The sequence below is a fragment of the Seriola dumerili genome, unplaced genomic scaffold (assembly GCF_002260705.1).
Source record: "Seriola dumerili isolate Sdu_G_001 unplaced genomic scaffold, Sdu_1.0 BDQW01000531.1, whole genome shotgun sequence".
NCBI classification, from domain to species: Eukaryota; Metazoa; Chordata; class Actinopteri; order Carangiformes; family Carangidae; genus Seriola; species Seriola dumerili.
The window spans coordinates 808,712-823,179 of record NW_019174786.1 but is presented as its reverse complement, the minus strand read 5'-3'; the positions used below and the strand labels follow the sequence as shown (position 1 = coordinate 823,179).

At 40.7% G+C, this 14,468-nt stretch overlaps 1 protein-coding gene and 1 non-coding gene across 2 annotated transcripts; one reads left to right on the top strand and one right to left on the bottom strand.

Moving 5' to 3' along the window:
• The first annotated feature begins 61 nt into the window (after window positions 1–61).
• trnan-guu lies at window positions 62–135 on the top strand. Its single transcript has one exon. It is a non-coding gene; the product is annotated as a tRNA-Asn (tRNA).
• A 799-nt stretch (window positions 136–934) lies between these two features.
• gba2 (glucosylceramidase beta 2) lies at window positions 935–14,298 on the bottom strand. The gene is made up of 18 exons (XM_022764201.1): window positions 14,231–14,298; window positions 13,185–13,942; window positions 9,396–9,487; window positions 9,038–9,153; window positions 8,604–8,822; window positions 8,154–8,393; window positions 7,824–7,926; window positions 7,335–7,488; window positions 6,441–6,566; window positions 6,017–6,201; window positions 5,629–5,733; window positions 5,422–5,529; window positions 4,955–5,106; window positions 4,441–4,547; window positions 3,626–3,768; window positions 3,339–3,454; window positions 2,834–3,025; window positions 935–2,179 (listed from the first exon to the last, which is right to left on the bottom strand). The coding sequence occupies exons 2-18, from the start codon at window positions 13,376–13,378 to the stop codon at window positions 1,955–1,957; spliced, it is 2,577 nt and encodes an 858-aa protein (XP_022619922.1). The 5' UTR covers window positions 13,379–13,942; window positions 14,231–14,298; the 3' UTR covers window positions 935–1,954.
• Window positions 14,299–14,468: the final 170 nt, after the last annotated feature.

The window sequence follows — 14,468 nt, the reverse complement described above, 5'->3', positions numbered from 1 at the left end:
GCCTGGGCTTCGTAATCCCCCCCAGGTCAATCTAGAATTCCTCAGGTAATCCCTAATAAGAGTCTCTGTGGCGCAATCGGTTAGCGCGTTCGGCTGTTAACCGAAAGGTTGGTGGTTCGAGCCCACCCAGGGACGTAGCATTTTCTGCTTAAACAATCAGATAACATCATGTAAATGAATAACCAGTTTCTATGCTCAGGTGTAAAGGTTAGAGAAACATGGAGTGAAAATATGGCTGTTTAAGAATGAATCTGACACATCACCAGTAGTGGTATTTTCAGTTGTTAAATGAAAGAAGGAATAGAGACCACTCAGGGGGCATAGTTTTGTCCTTAAATAACCAGGTAGCATCGTGCAAATGAGTAACCTGTTCCATTTGGTTGTAATTTTTTTGTATAGCAGCAAGGGCAGGGAAACCTGGATAAATGAAGTACAGGTGGCAGATAAGGTGGTGGGTGAATCTCTATCAGCTGTTGAAACAGTAGCAGGTGGCAGAGATGGTGTGATAAAGTTTAACTGCATCTTTATACAGTTTGTGTTGGCAAATACTCTACAGAACCTTTTCTATTTGGATATAGCCGATAGTCGTGTGAAAAATGTTGTCATTAGTTTGAATTTGGTCCTAAAACGAGATATTTCCCTCTGAACCACAAATGTCAACCTCATTCTGGAAAAGTCAAGGGGATAACTTGAGTGAGTTGAACTGCCCAAGCACTTATCCTCTACCTTTTGCCTGTGCAAGAGTTTATCAATCAAAAAAAGCTATTGCCATGTGTTTTATTAATGGAGAACTCTAACATGTCAGTTAGCGTTCTCTACTCAGTCCTCAGTTAGTTTAAGATATGATGCCTATGAAGGCCATAGCACATAATTCACTTCATCATCATTCATACTCAGACTCCTTGTGATTTAGATGGAACCATTTTATTTCAAGTTTTCCTTTCATTTGCCACCTGTCCACATCTTATTGTGTAACTTTTGGTTTTACATCATCACTTCATGGAGTTAATTATTTGTATTTTATTTTTATTATTAATTAACAACACAACAAAGGTCCTGTTGTATCTTATTCAGTCGTTTATTCAGCATGATTGTCATGGGTATTGGATCTTATAAAACATAGTAAATGTTGCTGCTACATTTATATACTGTAGATATAGGCCAACATGCAACAAGGCACCAAATACTATTTAAAAAAGAAGAAAATATATTTTTTTCAGCCTTAATTTCCAATACTACTCATCACATATTACATCACTTATAATAGCATTCAAATTTAAGTGGAGGAAAAAAATAATCTTCAAACTGACTCTTTTCAAGTGCCTATATATCTGATCCAGTAATCAATTGATTCAAATCACAGGCCTTCGGATATTCTCAACTGTTTAAGACAATAATAACTAAATGTGGCTGGTATAATAACAGACAACAGTCCTCAAATATTTAGCCCGTAAACTTGTTGCAAGTGTGCAAACTTCCTTTTTAACATGATTGCAAACTGTTAAATGTAGTGCTTGCATGTGTGTTTACATGCGTGCAAATAGACATATGTTGCTGGAACACAAGGTCAATTTTTAATTAGCAATACATACTGGCTATGATTTTGACAGTACCTTGCTACCATCCTACACTGCACACCTCAGGAACCAATTGTAGGCTCTTGAAAAATGTTGAACTCCTCACCTAAAAAATATCATGATCTACAGTAGCTGCTGACTTTGTTAAGCATAAACCATTACAGTTATGACCTTAAGCCTCAAACGACAAAACATCTGAAGCGAGACAGTAGAGAATTAAATTCAAGGTCTGTAACCAGTCAAACAGAGCACTGCAAGGTGGGAGCGCAGATGAGAGTGGTGGCTGCAGGAGGGCTTGGAGGTCATTTTCAGAGGAACTCATTGTACCTCACTAATCACACCAGTATGATGACTGAAGTCTAAGCTCTGACTTTCTCTCAAATGCTGCCAATGTCTCCAGTTTGAGCTGATGTGGTCTGATCCTTCTGTGAAGTGTTTAGGGCTAGCTGCATGGCCCATACGCTCAGAGGCCTCATGTAGGCCAGAGAGCGATAGATGCCCTTCTCACAGTAGGCTTCAGGAGTCTGGAACGCCATGCCTAGTCTTTCCCACACAGTCCGGTAGCAACCCTCTGCCGTGCGCAAACCCTCATCCCGCATACCCTGAGGAAAAAAGTCAGCCGCAGAGATGTGAGGCAGTGTTTCATTTAATAACACAGTCAACACCACCAGCCATACAAACATGCACTTGTCATCAGCTGTCATTAAGTTACTTCTAGGGTGTGTTTATAAACAGAAATTAATACAAGCAAGAGTGTAAACTTAAAGTCAAGAATGCAGGCCTGCAAATGATTTACTCATGAGTAATGAGACATTACTTTTAGCCTCTTGTAAAGACGCCAATGAAAGAGTGAGTTTAACTTTTTTGAACTCTCGGCACTTGTCAGTGTTGATACATGCATTTCATTTACACATAATGCTGGTGCCATTCCTCAGTTGCAGCTGCTGAACTAACCAGAAAAGATTGCAACTAACAATGATTAATCTGCTAATTATTTTCTAAATTCGTATAAGACCAGGCAAAACAGTAAATCGTCATGGTTTAGAAGCTGGAACCAACAAATGTTTGGCACGATTATTGATGTAGTTGCCTTTTTTTTCCCAAACTAAGTAATTTATCAATTAATCACTGCCGCTGTATAACTAGATGTGGTGAGAAGGACACACTGACATAGTTTCAACAAAATGTGAGAGTGATACACCTTACTGTTTCATTTCTTGAATGTAAAGCAGACACTAACATACACACACACTTACCTCATGGATCATAGTGGCTGCCAGTCCATACACTACTCCAATCCAGACCTCATCTGATTGGACACTGGAGCGGTCAGGCACTCCTTCAGGACGCATGCCGTTAACTGCCCCCATCTGGCCTCCAGCAAAGCTCATTACATTCAAGTCAAAGACAGATTTTAGTGCGCTCTGGATTTTTTCTTTTGGAAAAGCCTGAAGAGAGAGAGGAAGTGCTGTTGAGTGTCCTAATCTGAAAAAACATTCCCAATTTGGTGTCTGTCTATCCTACACCTTGGAGAAAGAAATGGCTAAACATTTACTACTTTTAAAGAAGTTTGAGGCTAAATACATTTATGTCCATACAGCACTTTACATCCATCGTAGGCCAGCAGGTACTTAACGTTATTCAGAGAATTAATTTTGCATTTCGTGCTGTTGGGCATAAAAACTCAAAGAGCAAATGTGGAATTCATGGCTTATTGCCAGTTGTTTAAAGATTGTTGGGAGGGCATATTTGTCAACTTGCCTGGTAGTCTCCCTCTCCCAGCCCAGACGCTCTCAGGAACCAGTGGCCAGCACACTGGTCAGACATGACACTGTTGGAAAGGTCTCTCCCACTGCTATCATAGTTGTAGTACTTGTCTAAACACGATGGGAAATATAAAAATAAGTAAGTCACCAGTACTCTCAAGCAGCTAACACTTACAAATCATTTGGACTTTGGAATTTTAAATTCAGTATTTATTGTAAAGCAAGTGAAGCACTTCCATATACAAACTGAACACAGCACAACAAATGGGTGTTTGAACTTACCGTTCCACAGCAGTTGGTCAAAAGCAGCACTGCCTCTGTCCAAGAGGTCTCTGTAATATTGGTATTTCTCCTCGTTGTCTACCAATCTGGCCATCTTACACATCACACACAGGGACGCCAACCACAGCCCACCACAGTACGCACTGTAAAATACAAATAAACAAAATGACACCAGAGAAACTAGGTTTACATAGGTTATAGGTTACAGATGAGTATCATACATGTTTTAAAGAATGTACTTTTAATTTACTTTGTTTGGTGACGTAATAATATCCTTACTTCCTTTGAATCTACAAGTTTATTTACATATTACAAAATCTGCAAATTAAACTTATTATCCTTCAAATCAAGTCAGTCTAGCTACTGTATGAATCCCTTTAAATGTCTTCAGTAAATTTCCCAGATTTATGCATTGTGATTCTTTATCCCCTGTCTTCAAGTAAAAAAGACAAAATCAGCAAACCAACGGTTTAAACAGGAACTATCAGCTTTAGATGACAAAGCCTTTTATCTTTGCTGCAGCCTCTGAACTAAACCACAGCTCTCAGGTCACATGTAGCGAAGCAATGCAGCTATCAACGGGGTTACATTTGTTTAGAGGCTAAACATTTTGTACTCCAGTGTCTTTATGGGCTGTGTGTGCTAATAGTAACTGGTTAATATCACTGCAACTAAGCTAAAATACTTACTTGCATTTTATTATTCTTTGGTCATATAACAATAGACGAAATGAGGGGGATATAATACAGCCTATAGGATGGAGTCTTGTAGTTTTTTTTTGAGGTTGGTGGAGAGTGCACTCTTCAAACTCTCACCTTGGTCCAGTCACTGTCCAGCCGTCATAGGTCTGGTCAGCATATCCAGAGTTTTCTATTAGTCCATCGCCATCTAGGTCAAACTTTATCTCAGACTCCATCACCGCCTGACAGATCGACCAGAGTAAGACAACAGAGTTTGTGTTAATATTTCAAATGACCTACACATATTTACACAGAGAATAGTCAATCTGCAATTTCCAGTAGATGACCTGTGTTTGCACTGCAGCTCTGCAGCAGAGAATAGCCGCACGGAGCAGCACCACTGCGGTCCTGCTAGGTAGCAACTTGCGAAAATCTTTGACTAAGAAGAAGTTTAAGGAAATGCATTGTGTTTGTCACCAAGTTAGCAGAGCTTCATTGGCAGTACAGGTAACCTACAGCATGGCTCAGTGCAACTAACCACAGAAAAACTAACAGTGGAAAAACTCTTTGAAGGCACTTATGTCACTCATGTCTGAATTGATACAAGGCTAAAGCACAATATTATAAAGCCTGCATCAGTCAGTTATACCTGGCAGATGGGCCACATGTCCTGCAGGTACTGACTGTCCTGGGTAAGATGAAAGTCCCTGTAGACCTGCAGGACAAACTTCAGGTTCAAGTCCTTCCAGTCTGCAGTGTCATGAATGAGGTAGGCATTCACCCTCTGCCATGGCTCATCATCTGGGGACAGTCATCATATAGTACTTAGAGATACTTCATGGCAGCAAAATTGAAAGATAACCAGTTTAAAGCAAGTTTGAAGGCTCTGCAAGTCGATTTTCATTTGATGAAGAACTGAAAAGAAACAACAGCCTGAAAGGTAGTAAATCTAAAAACATGGTAAACATGGCAGCAGTTCTGAGTAACAGATGTTCTGTGGGGAAATAAATGTGCTAAAATGTGCAAAACCACTAGTTCTAAAAGGGTTTACTGCAAAAAAAAAAAAATATTCCAAACTGCCCTTCAGAGTTGTAATTAATGTAGTCTTCCTCCTACCTGGGTCTCCTATGTCATGAGGCACCACATTTTTGGCCTTGACTGGAGAATACCGCCCACTCATCAGATGGAGCCTTTCTGTTGGGTCCTGCTGAACCACACTGCCAGCTGAGAAGAGATTAATGCTGTGAGGACTGGTATTGCGCTTTATCAAACACACATGGTTAAAGAATTGATGAAACACCAAGATAACACCACTCGACTTACCAATATCATATTGCAGACTCAAGGCAAGTTTGGGCCACAGCATGATAAGTGCAAAAGAAGCGTAGAAGTGCACATCGTATGTGTTGTACATTCTGTACTCCTGACCTGAGAACCAATAATGGTTTAGTAATACATGTCATAAACATATTTAATACAAAAAAAGCATGGTGGCCAAATTATTTTTAGTTCTGACCACATGGATGAAAACCATAACACTGAAACTGTCAGAGCAGCTTTTATAAGTATTGAGTATTACCATGAAGGGCCAGATAAATGAATAAAATGGTAAGAAACATTATTACCAGTTACTCTCTGTCACTTCCAGTTCACTTTTGTATCAGATGTCACATTATGAATTAGTTGTAACCTGTTTTCCCTCAGCACTTACCTTCTAGGTAGGCAAAACGGCCGTACTCCTTGATGACAGCAGGCTGAGCTGGGAGCCCCCCCTCCTCACTGCGCACGCTGCCACTGACATCAGCATCCTCTGGTAGCTCCGTCCACACCGACCCTCCATCCGCCACAAAGTACAACTCATTAAACAGAGCCGATTTATACCAGGAGGGGAGAGAACTGTGACACACAAATGCAATACAAGCCAAGGTAAAACAGTGCTTACCTGCTGAGGTGTTCAAATTCAACCATTAATTCAAGCATTAATGGTTTGAAAATGGGATGTCTACTTTGATAAACTAATTGAAACCATATGTATTGGTGCTGAGGTCATCATAATTTATCATCATTGGTTTATTTATCATTGTCTGGGGATCATTTTTCATGTAACCTACAGAGCTTTCAGAGCTGTGAACTACCTGTCCCGCAGAATTGGTCTCTGCCACTCCTCAATGCTCTTCTCCCACTGTTTGTAGTGTGTTAGGGCATAGTGACTGAGAGAGGGGGACGCATCCCCTTTGGTCCCAAAGTAACGAGTGTATCTCCTGGAAACAGAAAAGCAACAAGCTGGTGATGTCGGCACAAGAACGCTTCATGTTGATGAACAAATGCAACAAATACAAAGGCAGAAATTGTTGTATTTGGATTAATACACAACACTTAATAGCCTTTAAATGTCTAACATTTGTATTACATTACCATTTTTTTACTTTTTTTTTTTGGTTTGGGTTGTGTCATTTTCAGTTGGGCCTGAAGCTTTGAAATAGGAGATGTCATTGAAGGTAGATTTGTTTGGGAATCACCTATCACTGAAACTTTTGGTGCCTCAACTATTAAATATCCAGGCAAGAAATGTGTTGAACTGTGCTTAATGGTCTGAAACTGACATGAAATAGGAACAAACACCAACAGCCTGACCCAAACCCAACAACCACAGCTACGAAAGTAAACATGACAACACCAGTGTGGTTCTTGGTATCGTAATCTAACAGGTATGACAATGGAGCAAACAAAGCTGAAGGGAACAGTGTCTGCATGTGGCAGTGAAGCCACATGCCACATCTTAATGCATTACACAGTTCATCATAAAATAGTAGGAGTCTCTCTCAGTTAATTTGTACTAGCTGACATACAGAGAGACTCCTACTATCTTATGATGACCTGTGTAATGCATTAAGACAAACATCACACGATCACAGCCATTTGAAAATATTTAGAATAATATAATTTCTTAGCACATTTCAATGCCAATGACATTCAGTTAATGTAAAATAAAAATGTAACAGAGGAAACCAGAAGCTTTAGCTGCGTACCTAATGTGTTCCCTCTCCCTGGAACCGAAGGTGATCTTGGGCATGTCCCAAGCCAGACAGAACTCCAGGGTGTTACAGCTCTGAGCCGACACCGAGCAGCCCACTGCCAACGCTGCTGCCACCTTCTCTCCCCTAGGCGTCGGCGGGCAGGAACCTGCAGAGGTAAGACAAGGAGGATGTAAGGTTACTGAGGGAGGTTAGAATAGGTCATATTATTTAGCGCACTGCATGAAACAGAACTGAAATCATTTACATTAAATACACGTACATATTGTGAAATACCATCTTACTTTTTTCCTTTAAAAGCAAGCCCCAAGTAAAGTGTGCCTTCCTATAGCCTGGGCTTTTCATGCATCATATCCTTTCATTCAGCTTTTTTCCCACTTCTTTTTTTTATGTTACTTCTTCATTTTGCGTAACCGCCAACTTTAGACATCTGTTCCATTTTACATTGGTCTTATCCTTCCTCAATCTGTTTTAAGCACTGACCTGTAGGAGAGTCCAGTCGTCCATCAGTGATGAGGTCACTCCACAGACTGCTGCAAGTTCCCTTTGGACTGAATGCTGTCTGGTGACTGACCTCCCTGTCAGGCTGTTAAAACGTGCACACAAACAAACACACTCATTCTTGGTAAATCTAAAATCTAATGCTCATTAACTCAGCAGATTTCACTAAGAATCAATACAAATCCACTTCCAGATAACAGAGACTATTGTTTCAAATCTTTAGTTTATTCCTTGGGAATTGCTTGAGCAACTACCTACAACCTACTACAAAACCCTTCTTGAAACTGATAAAGTCATAAATTCAAATCAAACCTGTTCTCGGGCTGCAATGCACAGAGTGTATGGGTTTACTGTAGTGCAGTGATGTAGCAAAACCCCAGACACCGCCTCCCCCTCCTTCTCCAGGTGGAATGGTTCATTCCAGTGTCCCCCACTCTTGTCGTCCTTGTGTCCCGACCCGTTGACCATAGTAAACATTATGGAGACATCTAAGTCGTAGTCATTCTTGTTCTCTATGTCCCACACAAATACAGCCACTGGGAGACTTGAGTCCTGAGAGAAATAAGAAAGAGATTCTGAGGTTTTTAAATATATATAAACCAAACAACAAAATGACTAATCACTTTCATTTATCAGTCTGTTTCAAATTATTTTCTCAAATCAACAAACTTTTAAGAATATTCAAAACCTGTTGGAACTGCAAACACCAAATGAAAATATCATAACTCATATCAGACTGAAATCCAGGGATGCCTCTGTTACCTGGTAATCATGGGGGATGACAGGGGAAATCTGTCTGCAGGTCAGGGTGACGTTCTGTCCCGGCAGGTGGTACACAGTCCAGGCGCGGGGGTACAGGGCGTGGTAGAAGGCATACTCCCCACAGTAGCCCCAGTTCCAGCCTTGTAACGTGGGAGGACGCTCTACAGATAGCACCTGCTGGTAAACTGTTTGTCCTCCACGACGCAAACAAACTGTGAACTAAGATAAAGAAAAGTAAGCAAAATGAAAACTGAATTTTTTTATCCTTTGTTTCTGTTTATATTAGGAGCCATTTAAATGAGTTTTTTTTAATTAGTAACCAAACTATTATACACCAAAATATATAAAGCCAGATAAATATCCTGTGACTAAGTCTTTCTTAACGATGTAGTGTGCTTTTGCTTGAGCCTCAGCCTATTTAGGATCCTGCATACCTGGTTGGCTGTGACAGTTTTGTAGTGGTACATTCCAGGGTTAAGTTGCCATCGACAGAACTCTCCCCTCCAACCTCTTGTGATGGTACCTCCTCCAATACCGCCAAGTGGAGCACCTGCAAATTAGTAGAGTACAGGGGGGGGGGGTTGGTCACCTTAGAGCGATGGCCATCCTATAGTAGATAATAAAGTGTTTCTTATGTAATCATAGATAATAATACAAAAACAAGTTACAAAAGGCTTCATCAGACAGCCCTGAAAATTTCCCATGCACACTTAGTCCCTCTCAAATTCAGCCTTTCAACATGAAAATTCGAGAAACTGAGCATATTTTTCTGCAAGATAGACCTGAACTCACCATATATTTGACGCAAGGGTTGGGCACCAAACATATCAATGAACGGAGCCTTCTTTTCCACCTGGGTCTTCTTGTACCACCATTTTAGATACCTGGTTGAACACATACACAGTATACAGTACACTGATCACCTTACAAATCATAAGTGGAAGGATGCAAGTATTAAAGTTAATGAAGATAGCTGAAAACAAGTGGAGAAATCAACAAATATACAAGTCAGATATAACACCGTTATTAAGGATGCAATTAGTAATCAAGCTTGTCCTCCTCGCTTGTTTACTTGTCTCCATTCATACTCAGTTTAATGCAGTTACAGCTGTTTCCAAGCCTTTTGCCCTCTCAGCCTAAGCTGGACAATGCACACGCGTATACACGCACGCACACACACACACTTTAAGAGAGAGAAAAGAGGGAATTTTGCAGCTACATGCAGGACACACTTGCAATGAGGGGAATGAAGTCAAAGTGGTAGCTCTACTTTATGTGGTTGATGTAAACAGCGTGGCTACGTGTACATGTGTTAGTGCATGTGGGTGTCTGTGTGCAGAACTTGCAATTGCACCAGGGTTGTATTGTAAAATATTAATTAGGCTATGTTACAAAAGGTCTCAAACAGCTCCTGGAGCCTGGGGCCAGAGGCTCAGGAGTTCAACCTCAGAGCCATTAATCTGTTTCTGCTCTGAATTCTGATGTCAGACAAGATTTTCTGCTTATATCCCAAAAGTATGAAGCTGCCGTTTTTGGTTGAGCTGTTGTATTGCATTAGATAGGCCATTAGTTCAGCACAGCGCTGGCTGCAGTGCTTATAATGCCTCCCATTACATTTAGCCTACATCGCTTTAGCTTTTAGCTGAGTGTTGTAATACACAACAACTTTGTGCTGGTATTTCCAAAGTGGATCCCTTTCAGTGGTCCTTGAAAGGTCTCAAGGGGGCCCCAGCAAAATGATAAAGACAGTAAGAGTGTAATAAGCAAGACACTTACTGTCCCATTGCATTAAAAGATCATAATATATCTGCAGCAAGCTGACAGTTTGTTGAACAACACCAATGACTAAACACTTACTTTGCAGGTGCTGCTGTTTCTGGCCTTCAATTTGCTTCCTGTTGGTAAAACTGAGCAGGTGACATCACTACAGACAGTTCTGTGCAGACAGGTATGCAAGCTTCGTTGTCAAGACGCCAAAACGACAGCATCCACAAATATTTCTATATTGCTAGTATAGCAGAGTTTCACCCAGGAAATTTTTCCACAGATGAGATCCTGATGCATCTCATCTCATGATCATGGTCATGTGCCCTAAACAACAGCCACACCTGTTAAATATATGGCATTTGCTGCCGGAAATAGCCCTTCTTTCAGGGGAGGTGGTCCACCTCCCCTAGAATACATTGCAGGAAATTCTGGTATAGTAATCAACATTAATGTCATGGAGTAGCTCACCAACTATCTACATCAAGAGAAGTCAAAACAGGGAGGGGGATAAGTTTGTGCTTAGCATTCCTACTTTGTTTACATACCTGAATAATCAGTACTCTTTAAGTCACAAACAGCTTTCTATTGGTGAGAAAGATTCTGTGCAGCTGTTTAATTGCTGTGCAGAACAATACAGCATCTGACTGTATTGCAAACAATAACCTCACATGAAAGCTCAGTCCGGAGAAACAACAATGGCCCGCCGATACAGCTCCGCTCAGTAGGAGATGAATGGGTTCAGTTAAAGCGTATTATTTGAAGCTATGGCAGGTTACGCTATCGTCAGGATCTTCTTGTTCCGCAGCTCAGCTGGAATGCAAACAAAAGCCCTCCCTGATCTCGACCTGTGAATACCGACCATGTACACTAACCTGTGTATGCTGAAGCATACAACCATAGTGCTTAAAGAGGCCTGTAGCACATTTAAGAGCAAAAAGTTTTATGTCCTACTTATTGATATCCAATCACAAACACATTTACCATGGTAGGTAGATACAACCACTGGTCCAATGAGCATGTTCAAATGTCTTACTTTCACCACAAAGTTTAATTGTAAAATATTGCATTAACTTTTTGTGCTACAGTTAACAATAATTTATATAATTTTCCTATATATTTTTCTAACAATATTGGCAAGCCCTTCACTTTCACTTGCTATACCTCTCGCTCAAATGATGCAGAGCCAAAGGTGTGACCTATACTAACCTTATTTTTAACACCCTCTAAACAAACTCCTCCTCCCGAGTAACTGCTGTCGTATTAATCTGTGCAATAATTAACATATGTGGCCATGGCGATAAAGTTGACGGAGACACACCTTGGATGAGGAATGGGAGAGCATGAAAGAGCTCTTTTATCAGCCTAAGCTGAGAGTGCAGCATGTTTGTTTTACCACAACATTGCAACACATTTCTGAACAGTGAAGCAAGTTCAAGCTTTTATGTTTTAACACGGATGAACTGTTTTCTTAGAGCTTGTTGGGGCAAAGCACTACGACATATAATACAGAAGTAACACACACCACTGTTGCTGGTTTACAGCTGTAAGGAAATTACATGATGTCCTATCGGGCTTACAAGATGTGTTAGAGCACTGCACTGCAGGGGTCTCGTGGGGAGACAAAGTATAAAAGTAGAAGCAGCTATGCGATAGCGATGATTTGGAGGGGGTTAAAAGTATATAAAGATTTCACTAAAGCTGCAGAATGTACTGCTTTTGTATCTCAGATGTCAGCAGGTTGTTGAGATAGCAAACAAAAATAACATAACAAATTAACAGATGTGGAGATCAGTGCTAGATTTTTTTCCCTAGAGTTTCTTGTCATGTTTGTGGGACTGTTAATGATAGGCCACCTCAACCTTCCTGCCTTTACTGCTGGAGAGGTTTTGAAGTTACGGAGTGGTAAATAAACTGCACCTTGAACTTGAAACTAACCTGTAGCTCATGTAACGCTTTAAAGAGTCAACTTTATGCACATTGAAACAGAAAGTGTGTTAGTAAAGTCTTAAGTTCACCACAACCTTTTGATTTAAAAGAACATTTATAGAGAAATCTATTGCGGTATTACTGTCCAATACAACAAATACTAAGATCTATCTATCATCTGCACACAACAGAATAGCTGAGACCACTGCAAAATAACCTGTCACCACTTCAATCAGGTGCTTAATGTGCTTCCATTTGTACACAGAACAAAAACAAACAGACACTACAACTCACTTATTCCTAAGGAATAAGTGAGTTGTAGTGTCTGTTTGTGTTATTTTCCGTTGTTGTTATTGGCTTAAGGCTTAAGCCAATATTGACAAAAACACACAAAGGCAATACACCGTGGTTATCAGTTTTAAATGCATTTAATATTCAACTAGTTTCATGCTTTTTTATTGTTCAAATGCTTCTTTTGGTGTTACTGTGATACTGAAATGTACCTTTTTAAATGCAAAATTAACATGGCTGATTAATTGTTATTTCATGTCCTACAATTGGACTGCAAGGACATAGTTTGTGGCAGCATCAACCATTTCAAGGAAGGACTGCACTTCACACCTGCTCTCTCTTTCAGGTGTGGGCTGAGAAATATGACACTACAGGCTAATACCTCCCCAGATACTAGACCATGGAAACATGCACGTGGGTTACATGGAGTGAAACAGCCAGTCCCAATACAGGAAAAATCTCCAGGGTGTGTAGTGAGTGCACAATAAATATTTACCATTGTTAAATGAATGTTTTCTGCATCTCATAATAACTAAAGTTCTCTGTTCAGTCTATTGACTGGATATTTAGTGAAGGGCCAGAGAGTGAAAGTCTCACCTGATTCCAAGGCCAATGTGCTCCCAGACATTGGACAGCGAGACATCTTTTGCTTGAAAGGGCTTTCTCTTCTCCTTGAACTCATGTGCCAGACAGATGCGCCAACCCTCCTTGGGCACTCCGTATCCCATTTCCTTGGAGACATACCTACTCATGAGGTCCGCTGTGGATTTCTCACCCCACTCCGTAGACATTTTAGCAGGATTTCTTGCAATAGGGATCTTAAAGTGGTGAATGGGAGCAGGGAAATACTTGTGAATACAAGCACAGATCTGTCACCTTTTGTCAGCAGAGTCACTCTATTGTGGCTTCACGATGGAGCAAAAACACTGAGGTGGTGGCTGCAAGTGGCCTAGATTTTTTTTTTTTTTTTAATTGGATCAGTAAACTGCAAATTGTCATTCCCGCGGGACAAACCGCATCTCATCTGACAAGCTCTGAATACCTGCGGGACATGGACCGACGAGTAAATAACTGCTCCTTCAGGTATGAGGTCCCAATGTCATTATAACGTTATTACTATCCACATCATTCAGTCTCTACAGCTCCACATGTTCATATCCTCAAGGACTATTTGCATCAGGTTGTTTCACCATCACCCTCTGGATTCCGTTTTTACAGTGATGACAGACCCGTTTTCCCTCTTTGTAAGGGAAGTCCGGATGTGCCTGTTTTGTGAACTGTGCTATGTGGGTGGATGGACAACAGGTTTAGACCGACAGGAAGTACTGAGGATCTCGGTCATTCAGTCGGGGCTCCTAAAGTGAGATTACACAAACAAACAAAATTGTTAGAAAAAAAAAAAAAACGTTTTAAAGTCGGGATTACATTAACCTGATAGACATTCAAGAGGGCCGGTATCAAGCAAGCATCTCAGTAACCGGCGGTTAGCTGCAAAGCTGCAAACTGATAATATTACATCACCTTTATAATAAATCTTGTAACGTTAGCGACCGCTTCGCTTCAAAGCCAAGGAGCAGGAGCTAACTCTGCTAGCTAGCTCGCGATTAAAAGCATTAGAGAAGAGATGAATATTTTTAAAATACCGGAGCAACGTCGTCATCCCGCTGCAGCTCCAACCCAACCTCTGTCTGCACCCTGTAGCTTCTGCTAGCACGGCGCTCACTATGCAAATAGTTTACATTTGTCACTAATACATCCGGTGACTGCAGCCCTCGAATTTTCTGTCAGGCAGCAATTTTTCTGAGGATGCTCCCGCCTCTTTTTACAAGATTGGCAGATCCAAATGTTAACCAAGCTGCTAACCTACCTTACATTAGAAAC

What these genes read in the sequence shown, in the direction of transcription:
- gba2 (XM_022764201.1), bottom strand. Translation starts at nt 13,378, where the DNA reads ATGTCTACGGAGTGGGGTGAGAAATCCACAGCGGACCTCATGAGTAGG. An exon ending in AAACTGTCACAGCCAACCAG is followed by an intron (nt 8,823 to 9,037) that starts GTATGCAGGATC and finishes TCTTTATCTTAG; the next exon opens with TTCACAGTTTGTTTGCGTCG. An exon ending in ACATGTGGCCCATCTGCCAG is followed by an intron (nt 4,548 to 4,954) that starts GTATAACTGACT and finishes TCGATCTGTCAG; the next exon opens with GCGGTGATGGAGTCTGAGAT.